The 12161-nt window shown below is 39.0% G+C and overlaps 1 protein-coding gene across 2 annotated transcripts in view; it reads right to left on the bottom strand.

Annotated features, from left to right (window-relative positions):
* The window catches only part of LOC306850153 (BRISC and BRCA1-A complex member 2-like), an 86590-nt gene that overhangs the window by 42981 nt on the left and 31448 nt on the right, over nucleotides 1–12161 (bottom strand). For both annotated transcript variants that reach the window (XR_013782390.1, XM_079385616.1), the window contains exons 5-6: nucleotides 9059–9253; nucleotides 5526–5600 (exon numbers count right to left, since the gene is read on the bottom strand). Coding sequence is in view for 1 of the 2 variants with exons in the window: in XM_079385616.1 (XP_079241742.1) it covers nucleotides 5526–5600; nucleotides 9059–9253 (270 nt within the window). In the remaining variant the exon portion in view is untranslated. The remainder of the gene's footprint in view (nucleotides 1–5525; nucleotides 5601–9058; nucleotides 9254–12161) is intronic.

Genomic DNA, 12161 nt, shown 5'->3' on the forward strand with positions numbered 1-12161 from the left:
CCTAACAATAAATGTTGAAATAAAGTCTAAATAAACAATAAATCTGTCTGTCGGAAAATCAGGTCAGAGGTAGGGAAAGGAGTGACAATGTCTATGACAGCCCATATCAAAACCACAGCATCTTCCCATACAGGTTTATTTTTTTAAATTAATATGTGGTCCTCATGGACCTTACAGAGTGCAAACATACAGAGAACAATCTTGGTAATTTGTGGCTATGACAGAGTATGTGACGTCAACCGGTGCCCATGTCAAGAAAATTGATGGTCTAATTCAATGTGTGCTCAATGTAATGCAGCAAGGGGTTTCTATGGCACTGGCGTTAAAACCGATTGATTAAACCTCAAGCCTTCAATAATGTTTCAAATGTCTCTCTCCTTTCTTTCTGTTTCACATTCACTTTCCATTTCTCTTGGATACGGTCAATGCTTATCCCAGTTTAAAATCAAACCATGCCCAGGGCTGTTGAACAAATGTGCATGACAGTGTTTATTAACTTCTACCCTAATGATCTTGATCTTGTATGCCATTCATGTGCCATGGTAAAGAGAAAAACAAATCACAGAGAGGGAAAAACATGTCCCATGTCATTTTTTTATTTGCATTAATTGCAATAATAATCAAGATTTTAATTGGCACAGACAGCCTTGAAATTAATTGTTGCATTAGAGTTTAATGATGATGAGGTTACATTTCTTATAATTTTTCATCTTTTTTTTTTTTTTTAAGGGAAAACACAACACACTTTATATTCAAAATGTTTGTCAGACACATCTTAAGATCTGATTGAAAGATTGAATGAAAGAATGCGAATAAGGGAAGCGAACACTAAAATTAGGGCGTCTCCTGCATAAATGAGGTTGGGGAATGGAGGACAGCAGAAAAGCACAGACCTTGGAGCCGGCTTCACCCAGGAAGCACTCTGGCAACTGCCACTGATGTTAAGAGCACACTTAAATCAAGAAGGAAAAGTACTCAGAAAATAATTAGAGAACTAAAACTAATTGGCCAACTATTTAAGCTAAAGTGGCATGAAGAAGGGCAGCGAGGCTGAGGAATATAATGCGGCAATCTGAAGGTACAGTAGAGAGCGGATGTACTGGAAAAAAGCAGCAGAGCCAATTTACAGTGCGTATTCGGCACAAAAATGAAACAACGTAATAATATATAAAGCAAAATTCTTCTGGTTATAAAGCAAGGATGCCACGGTTGATGACTCCGGACAGTCTCATAAAGGTGATCTGCAGTATTCACCCACTGAAGCGGCTCAATGTTCTCATTGTCTCAGGATCATTTACTTCCAAATGTTATTTACGCAGAACCAACCGAAACATACATATTAGAATATGAACTGTTAATCATGTGTTTTCAGTGTGATTTACTAAAAATAAATTGTGCATGCCATTGTGCGTTTAACTTGAATGATGCCCAAACATGATGTTTTAAAGCTGTTGAGTAATTCATTCATTGATTTGCTCAAATAAAGGCCTAATTTGAGAGCGTGTTGACAAACATGTTTATATTGCATTATTTTCAATGGGCCAAGTGTTACATGGCAAGAATAGACTTAGCAATGTATCTGGTTGCCATGATCTGCTGCTGATCTGTATATTCATAGTAAAATCACTTAAATATGGTACACTGAGTGTGAATTGATAGGTTTGCAACAGAAAAGTTAAAATATGTGTAAATAAGTGTGACTGACCAAATCGCCTGGCTCGGCTTGACCCACCCCGAGCTCAAAATGTCAAGCTACACCCATGGTGTAGTACTAGATGGGTTATATTTTGCATGTGAATAAGCAGAATGCTTTTTTGTTTCACTCTTGACATGAACTAACCTGTCATCTGTGATTTGTTGTGCCTTTTCATTTTATTTTCTGGTGTGAATAGGCCTGTCGTCAGTGATTCGTTTTGCTTTTCATTTCACTCTTTGTGTGAATAGGCCTGGAAACAGTGTTTTTGAACCTGATGTTTACAATGTAAGCATAACCTACAAGTTGTAATCACAAGATTTGTTGTACTGTGTTGCTGTTTTTCATGCTTTCCAATAAGTGCACATTGGAGATATTAAAACCATGATAGAAACAGGCCTCCGTGTTTAGCTCTCACTTTCATTCTTTCCCTTTCATTTTTAATTAAAACGATCCCTAATTCCACTATAGTGACTTTATTAAACAGCAACAGATTGGCCCTTTATCAACAGCCAAAAAGCAACTTGTAGACCTGGCACGTGACTTGACAGAGTTGTCTAAAATAATCAACGGCAGTGGCGGTGGTATCCCTGAGGGCCAACGGAGCAATCCTCCTCCTGACCCGCTGCACAGGAAGTCAGGTCTCGGCTAGCAGCCGTACGGCTCCAGTGGAGTGAGACTGATCAGGCTTGTCACGAACACAGAGCCTCAGCTCGCTTCACCGATGGCTGCGCAAACTAGGACAGCTGACATTTAGAGCTGAACCACGCTAAACCGAGCAACAAAAGAGCAGTGGACAGTGCTCAGTCCAAATCTACTGGATTGACCTATCTGTACTGATGGACTCTTGTTTTGTTCTAAAGCCTAAAAAGAGCTTGAATTTTGAAAGTCATTTGATCACTGAGATCATTGAAGAGTTATGGCTCCTACTTCAAGCTCCCACAGTCGATCCAAAAGAAGAAAGACAAAACAGCAATAGCAAGTCTTTTTGTCCTTACCAGGAAAGAAACCACTCATACCTGGTAGGATTGCTACACTAGAACATTGCCATTGTCCTCTATTTCTCGCCATCATTGCAGACTGCTCTCATGACAAGCCCTCGATGCCCTGAGGGACACAAGTGGATTTGGGAAGGTAAACATGTCCAGCTTACTAAGATAAAACCAGCGAGATGGCACACTCCAGGCCACTATCATGCCACACGACACCATTCCTACCAATGCCTGCATGGCCTAGCAGAGGGCAAAGGCAAACCTGGAGAGGAGGGGACATCATGCGAGATTTGATGAAGATTTAAACAGTCAAAATGTCATCAACTAGCAACTTGTTAAAAGAGTAATAAAAAGGTTATGACGCTCACTTTTAAACATATTAAGAATTTCATGTAGGTACTCGACAGAAAGAAAATGATGGGAACCCCACACCAGAAAACTTAACTCTGTATTTAGCAGTTACATTGTCCTTTCTCCATTGCCAGCAAGTGTCTCCACCTTTATAGTGTGACACAGTCATATATTATACATAACTGAATCAATTCTCTTCTCAGCTTAGTACTGTCAAGTGAAAGCCAATGGCCACATTTACATACACCAAGGCCCAGTTACCGGTTGAGCCAGGTGTGTCCTGCTCCTGGAGGGCCAACGTCCTGTAGTGTTTAGCTTTAACCTGCCCCAACACACTTGCCTGTAAGATTCCAGTAATCCTGAAGACCTTTATTAGCCGTTTCAGGCCTGTTTAATTATGACTGGAGCTAAACTCTGCAGCATATTGGCCCTCCAGGCTCCAGTTTCTCAGATAACCTGACCTTCTACAACTTATTTAGTCTTCTAGTAGCAACTATCTTCATTTGGAGATGCGCAGATATAAATGAATATACTGTTGCAGTGCCTACACACTAAAGCAGTTTTTCAACAGGCAACAATAACTTCGATCAATGGGAATTTCAGACAATGGTTCAAATCAAATCTTTTTTTAGAGTTTCCTCTGGTATGCAATATCTTCAAAATTCTGATTAATAGAGGTATGCAAGCTGTGTAATTTGGATTTATGATAATCAGAATGTTAACTTGAAGGCCCCTATTTACTCTCTTTCTGATATAGTTTGTTCTTTGTTCAAGGGTAAACAGAAGTTTGAAATAGCTGAGCAATAGTATACTGTTTGTGAACATTCCAAAGCAGCTCATGAGCGATGGGAGCCATGTTTAGGCGAGCATTTAACTATATGCTGCAAGCAGAAACACAAGTAACAAACAACAATAATGACAGTGATGAGAAAAGCAGTTAAAAAAGCATCTGATCATAGAGATGTGGACATGTCTGACCCAATGTCCAATTTGGCACTCCAGTTCATGTTTTAACTTATATCTGACTTCAGCAGACTGTGTGAAGAAATGATCCTGAAAAGATTGCCCATGTCAAACAAGGTGGAGCCCCAAAGCATATCCACTTATGAAGTAATCTTCATAGACCAACGGCAGTATGTGCGTGTCAACATGATGCCACACTTTTTCATTCTTCGATTTTGCTTGAAGTATAGCATATTTCTTTATCAGACATTAAACATTCACATGTACATACCATGTCTTATCTTAAACAACCCTCAGTATACCAAATCTGACAAATAATTAAAATTAATCTTCTTCAACACAAATATTTTCAACTGTAAATTGTCCAGTGAATCCCTTTAACCTTTTCTGGCTACAAGCAAATTTAGGTGCTAATTTGCAGAGCTTTTCCATTGTACAGAGGCAGACATTCCACTGGCCTTTCACAAGCACCTCTTACATAGCTAAATCTGGTCGTCAGTTGTTTCCATGGAAAACTGTCAGTGCATGAAGCCATCTATGGCAAATGATGACAAACACTGTTGTACTAGAAAAAAATCTCAGTAGAAGACATGCAGCTTAAATCAAGGCACTGGTGACAAAAAAAAAAAAAAGTAACATACTTAAACATGCTGATATAGTTTATAGATTATAGTTTCACAGAAAACTGGAAACCAAATGTACTGAATTCTGTTTGAGAGGCCTGGCATATTTTTGAAGTTTTGTTTTGCGCAGCTTGCAGTGAGAAATAATGCACAGCAGCTTTAACCATACATACACCACCCCTTCTTTGAATCAGAAGAAGCCCTACAATTATATAATGAAATATCTTGATATGTAAAGCTTCATGACAAATTAGCTGGGAATAATGAGCCCCACAGTGGTGACCTTATAGACGGCCGCTAACCTGTGGCTAAAGTGAGTTTCAGTGCAGTATGGTCCACTGGGAGTGAACAGTACATGTCAATGCATGAGTGTAGAGTACTGCTTGAACACTGAGACGGTGATGCTGATGATGGCTGCTATTTTCCATATGTTTACCATCATTTCGGCTCTCTTGGGGAGGACAAACATGGCTCCGACTGGAAAAGGCCATAGAGCAAGGTCCTCCCGAGGCCGTGCACGCCCTCTCACGCACACATGGGCACAAACATACACACAGTGGTGCGGCAGAGATGGGGAAGTAGAAAAGAAAAAAAAGGGAGGGAGGGCAAGACACAGGGTGACTAGAAGGGGAGGCGAGAGAGAGAGGGCCTGCAGACACAACACAGCTCAGAGTTGATTGGGAGTGACAGGCTGCTGATTAGTCAACTCGCAGCCTACACACACGCACAAATAAGAGCAGAGAAATGAACACTCGCGACCTATTCTTACATACACTTTTACATGTAATGTATGTGGAGCCATTTCATGCACTGATAAACAGATAAACGTCCTTCCTCCAAACAAATCAAAGATATGGGGGTTTATGATCTTCCTGAGAGTGTGTATTGATGTATGTGTCTTACTTTGAGAAGATAGATGGGAATGTTGCTAAAATCCACAGGGAGTTTGAGAAGGAATCGAGCAGAAAACTCCCCCGTCTAGAAGAGAGGAAAAAAAAGAAAAACACCATTAAACCGAGAACACACACGCACACACATTCTGTAACAATCCTCACACAGTAACCTACTTGTTACAGCAATAATTCCATCATTGTTTCTCATCCTCATGTTGTACCAAACCCACCTGACTTTATTTCTGCCATGGAACACAAAAGTTCAGCAATTCTGAAGAATCTCCCTGATTGCTCTTTTCCATCAAATTAAAATGAAAGAATGAAAATGACAGAGGCTTTCAAGCTTAATAAGAGCAGCAAAAGCCACATTAAATAAACTGTTAGCCTGTCAGCCCTGCAATGGACCTGCAATGTGTCTGAGATCCTGGGATATGCTCCAGCCTCTGTGAAATCCTACACAGGACAAGCGGTTTGGAAAATGGATCAATGGATGGAAGACATACAATAGACTTTCCTATTACGAATATATATTACGACGTCAGAATCATCACAGATTAAGGAGTCAAAAGTAGTTTCCAACAATTAAAATAAAAACACAAAGTCACCCAATACAGACTATTCTACTTCAAAGCTTGTAGCCTACATTGTGAATTGTAGGTTTATTTAAAGCATTGGTAATCTGAAAAGATCTGGAACAAGGTGATTCAATCCAATCTTGCTATGAAAACCTCGCACAAAATTCAAATGGATTGTTTGATTCAGGATAGCATAATATAAGATTTCCAAATCTGGATATTCTGATTCAGATTCAACTTTTTGATCCGTAATAATATTCAAAACTCAAAAATTATTTAAATCATTATTTACTGATAATCTGCAACTCCACCTCCAGCTGTTAAAGGCAACAGCTGGAGGTGGAGTAAGTGAGAAGAACCAAATAAGTTCTGTTTGTGAAGGAATCTGAGTCACACGATGTACTTCCCAGGTGAAAATGATTGTGTTTAATAAATTATGAATTTTCAACACTGAAACCTAACTAAACTGAATCAACACTGAACAAAACTAAGATGAAAAATAACACTATTGTATTTTTGCAGAGCTGCTTTACCGCCGAAAACCATGAAGCTTTTTAAAAATAATCTGCATTGTATAAGGTGTTTAATAAATAAATGTAACATGACTTGACTGCTGTCATTGTAAATCATTGACTTACTAATCAGAAATCACTACTTCTGTGGCAATAAGACCTAGGGTGGATTTCATGTTTTTCAGTGAATCAAGGCTTAAATTAGTCTGTTTGTCACACAAATCTATTCCTTTAACTATATTTCTGTTAAAGGAACTACATTAAAGGAACTTGGTTGGGTCAGTACCCTCATAGCGGTGCCCTCAATGTACTGATGCATTTGCCAAGCCGCTAACGTCAAGGTATAATTCTGATTCAATTTAAAATGGAAGTGAAGTACATATTTGGCAACACATGTGACCGAGTAATGCTGTGCTCCCAGAGTGTTCATTTTAAATTCTCTTCAAATGTTCTCTAGACCAGGGGTTCCCAAACTTTTCCATTTCGATTGACATTACTATAAGCTTAATCATAATTAAAAGCATACTATGGCAGAAATTAAGTATTTAAGTTAAATGACCATTTTATTTTATAGTACCACTGTAAAATTTCACTACTAATATTTACGTTTTAATTTCTTCATTTAGACGTTAATGAAATATGTCCATAAAACCTCGAAATGCGCTCACTGCAGCGCGGCTATGAACTGTAATCCACGCTGCAAGTGTTGTTAAACTCATCGCGGGGTTCAGCGCAGAAAATGGCAAAAGCATAAGAAGCGAAGCAGAATTATTTCAAACAGTTTGGAGATTAAAATAATTGTGAAATAACTGAAAAAAAAAACAATAAACAGATGCGTCTCATTTCAAATAAAAATGGCGATGTTAAAGAAATGTTCAGCTCTTCAAAAGATTTTTTAACTTGGGCACATTTTTTCTCTATATAGTGATGATATGGCATGGAAATAATAGGACATTTTGTAAATTCTGTTATGCTAGCATGTGGAAATGTTTGTATATTGTTACAATTAACCCCGCATTTGTGCCCCGCTCAACCCGTACATGTGAATGCTTTTTACAGACAGCTTTTTACAACTGCATATGAAGGAACGAAAACAACAAACTCTTTACATCTCTCGGAAAGATACAGCACCGAGTTCAAACAGACAATACATGAACATTAACATACCTGAAACAGTTTTCGCAACATTTAAATTTCCCGGTGTATGCAATCTCATGCAGAACACAGCGCAGTGAAGTGAGCGAGTTTCTTCTCATTAATAATGCGGACTGAGCATTTTAATAATGAACCGTTGCTCTGAGACCCTCACTGATATTAGCCTACAACTCGTGTGTACCCGCACTTCAAAACACGCAACGCATGTTTTAAATCCTGGCCTTTGCGATTCGAAAATCGCATTGAGCAATATCATAATTCGTAATTAATCTTTGTATAACGTCCAGCCCTAGGAACTGTGTGCGTGTCATTTAGCTGCTGCCAGCTTTGTGCGACCCACCTTGTCCCACTCTGCGACCCACAGTTTGAAAACCCCTGCTCTAGAGTAAGTAGACCATGGTCATATTCACTTTCGAATGTAATTCACTGTATGACTCCTTGTTTACATTCATATGATATACATAACTTGGGTTACATCATTTTAAGATTACTCAAAAATGTCCTAATCACAGTCTGTTATCCCACAGACCACAGTTCACCACATCCCTTTAAGGATTGAAGCCCATGAAGCAACACACACACGCCCACAGCCCAACACACTACACTCTTCCCAAAAACATGACCATATTACGGAACCCTCTGTGTGTCCATTTGTGAGGGTGTGTTTGTTCGTTTTTGACCGGTTGAGCAATTCGATTTGCACTTTATCGAGAACCCACTGTCCTGTGTGTGGGTCACAATATAGTGTGTGATTTTAACAGAAGAACACATACACAAAGTTGTTGGTTCAAACCCCAAATGGGATGAACCATCACCAGTTACCAATGTGCCCATGAATAAGACACCTAATTTCAAGATGTTCCAGGAAGTATGTCTCTGTAACTCCCAGTAGCACTGTGTAAAAGTGTCAGCTAAATAACAAATCTGTACTGGTAATTAGAGAATTATAAAAGTGGACTTTAAAATTTGAATTAAATGAAGCAGAGAGTTATTACCACTTCAGTCAATTAGTTCATGAAATCTCATTAAGAGAAGGTCAGTTTACTGGAAGTGGAGTTAAGTGATCCAGTGCTCTAAATATATGCTTTAGTAAAAGTAGGCGGTATTCTATCCATCCGGGATGATTCCCTGCTTTTGGTCTGAGACACAGGGATAGGCTCCAGCATCCCCTTGACCCTATAGGACAAGTGGCTTGGAGAATGGATGGATGCATAAATCGATAAATGTTTATCAAAATCTCACTGAATGGACACATTTGACTATTATGTTAATGGAAGTATAAGGTGTTGCAGCACTGGTACCCAGCTGTTCTTTCGACCGGCGTAGATCTCGATACCGCGCCCATAGTTGGGGTCTTCAAGCAGGCTGTCATATTCGAAGAGCAGGCGGGAGCTGTCATGAAGCCGCTGGCACTGGTACAGATGGTACTGCTGCAACAGCTCTTTCACCAGCTGCAGGAGACACTCCGGTTTACCCGCATCCCATGACACCAAGTGCTGCCGGAGGAGAGAGAGAGAGAAAGAGAGTGGGAGTCGGCATTTTATCACAAAAAAATAAGAAAAAAAGTCGATTGGGAAAACAGAAACATCTAGTACTTTTTAGCCCAGTTTTTTTATTTTTTTTATTTTGTGAAGCAAAAAATAAATAAATAAACCCATATTGCATGAAAATTAATAGCTTGAAAGGTTAAACTTACCACAAAAATCCAAATTTTGGATAAAAATACATTTTTATTAGTCTTTATTAGTCTCATTAAGGATATTTAAAAGAAAAAATGTATGGTAGGGTAATTGTTTTTAATCCATCAGGAATTTATTTAATATCTGAATGACCTAAACTTGAATGCAAACATAAAACACTGTCAGCACCCATTGGTTGAAACTTAAGTGGCCTTGGTAACATCAGTTGAATAGGAAAGTCATTTCAGAGGAACAGGAATGTGTATTACGAATGCAAATATGGTTCATTTGAATTCATGATGACTTCAAAGGTAAAGTGCCACAAAACAGAAATAAAGACGGTTTTATAATGACTTTTTTGAAACAAAGAGGTTTACTAAAAATTCCCCATCTGCCATGGTTCAGAGAAATAGCCCTGCCCCATCCCATGCCATTGGTAGAGACCACTTGACGGCAGGGCTGCTTAAAGGAAACTGTTAGGTGAAAGGAAAGAGTTAGGTGGCATTTGATTTTTTTTTTTTTATTAAAGATTTGAGGAAACTTTTTTTGCTGTTGTTGTTTTAATAATGATGTACACAGATAATAATTTATAATAAACACATGTCAGTTCTGATTTCATGGTGACTTCAAACAAGCAGAATTCAAACAAGTATTCAAATGTTTGAGGAAAATAACCTAAATACATGTGCCATGCTTTTGGCATATAACAATAAACAGTCTCAGAGTGTTGCTAGAACCTTAAAAAGGCTTTATGAATCATCAGGTTGTCAAAAATCCTCTTTGAATGATTCATTTTGAGCCAGATATGATGGAAGAGTGTTTCATATGGAACACACATTAAATAGACTTAGCTTAGACTGCAAAAAAACTTCAGAGACTTTTAGAGATAAGGATAAAACAAAAGGACTGAGGCAATTAAGGGCAGGTGGCAGTTTCTAAAGTGCTGAACTGGGACCTTATCACCCTTTATTGTCAAAATGTCAACTTGATGTGGTGGTTTCCGCCCCTTTGCACTCTCCCTTCTCAATCATCTTGAGGCAAATGGTAACACCACAGGATATCCTGCGCCGGCAGGAACACTTTCATCTCCTAACTCTACATATCTCAAGTCTAGAAACCAAAAGTTGATAAATTCCAGCTCCATTTCTTGCTAAGGCAATGTGCCACAAAGCATGGGAAATTAAGCCACTAGGAAACACTTTTCTCGCACAGTTCTCAGATAAGACAGTACAAGACCTTGAGTCTATGCCATATGTTTAAGGCATGCAGGGAACAATGGTTTGGTAAGAAAGCTTGATTTTTGAAGGTTCAGACAGCAACCGAGCGCAGGCTATTTCCAGTCTCTCAGCTATTAGGGAAAGAAGTGAGTTGAGTGGGTGTATGCCCATCACAGAGTTTGCATTGCCGCGTTCTTGCGGGCTGCGTGAGCGGGAAAAGGCCTGCATGCCAACACGGTCTACTTGCCTTTCCTCCTCTCCTCCTACAGGCTGACCTCATTTGCATAGGTGATCCCAATTTGCATGAGCTTCCCTGACTGGAGCAGTGCACAGGTATGCAAATTCAGAGTGAGGGGGCAAAAACCAAATTGCCACCTTTTCACGAAGTGTTCCACCATTCTTTTCACTGGCCTAATTCTACCCAACAGCCAGTTCTGTCTCCGAGGCCCAATTGCTCGTTGATGCGTGATACGTACACAAGTTGAAATTAAATTTTAGTGACACTGACTGAAAATAAAATGCAGAATCTTTTTGCAAGTAAATAAACATTACGTGCGTCTCACTTAAAGAACGGCTCTGGCTCTCGGCTCCTTGTCAAGGGTTAAGAATAAGACAAACAAATAAGTATTCCTGTCATTGAAAGGCACAAACAAACACAGGCTGTGTGTAAAATGAGTTTGTCACACGCTGTCTTGGATTTTTAAATGATGGCAATGCAATTTCAGCTTGATTTTCATGGCTTGAATCATTCCATCTACAAGCCTGATTGAGTCACATACGAGCAGAAGAGAAGAGAGGGGACAGAGCACGCCGTCTGTCCACTGAGGCACACATTACACAACTTATTAACAGCACAACCCACAGCATACAGCTGAGCTTGTTACATTTCTTGGATCAAATCAAAGCGTCTTTTCGTAGTTGATGGAAAAGAGGGGAAAAATGGAAAAGGAAAGATAAGAGATGAGCCCTTCACCCGTGACCGGGAATGATTATCAGGGAACGAGTGTTTGCAGGGCAATCAATTCAGGAACCCAAATATATTTTTCAAAACAGCTAAATAATTTTAAAGCTTTCCTGAAACTGTCAAACTGCTTTTAATTTAGTTATGTTTTTTTTTTTTCTTTTCTTTTTCAGTAATGGTAAACTGATTGGAGCCAAAGTTGTTAGCACACATGGTCTGATACAAAAGGAAACATCAGCTTGAATCCAGCTCATGACATTCCTAGTTCCTGTTCATTTAGTTATTTTCTGTCCTTGTTGCATAGCCCTATAAAACTAGTTCACTAAAACTAGCCACCTAAACTCAACTAAAATAAAATATCCTAACATTACAGAAAAAACAACAACAACAACAACAAAAAAAAACTTTTCTGCTGGTGTCACCTATGGATAATGTTAATCAATAACCAACGGGCTATTTAGCCAACATGCATCTATGTAGGTTCATTCTGGTATAGGATGCCTACAATTCTTAAACTTAATTTGAAGATTTTAAGAAACACTTCTCA

This window comes from Barbus barbus (assembly GCF_936440315.1).
Source record: "Barbus barbus genome assembly, chromosome: 30".
Classification (NCBI taxonomy): domain Eukaryota; kingdom Metazoa; phylum Chordata; class Actinopteri; order Cypriniformes; family Cyprinidae; genus Barbus; species Barbus barbus.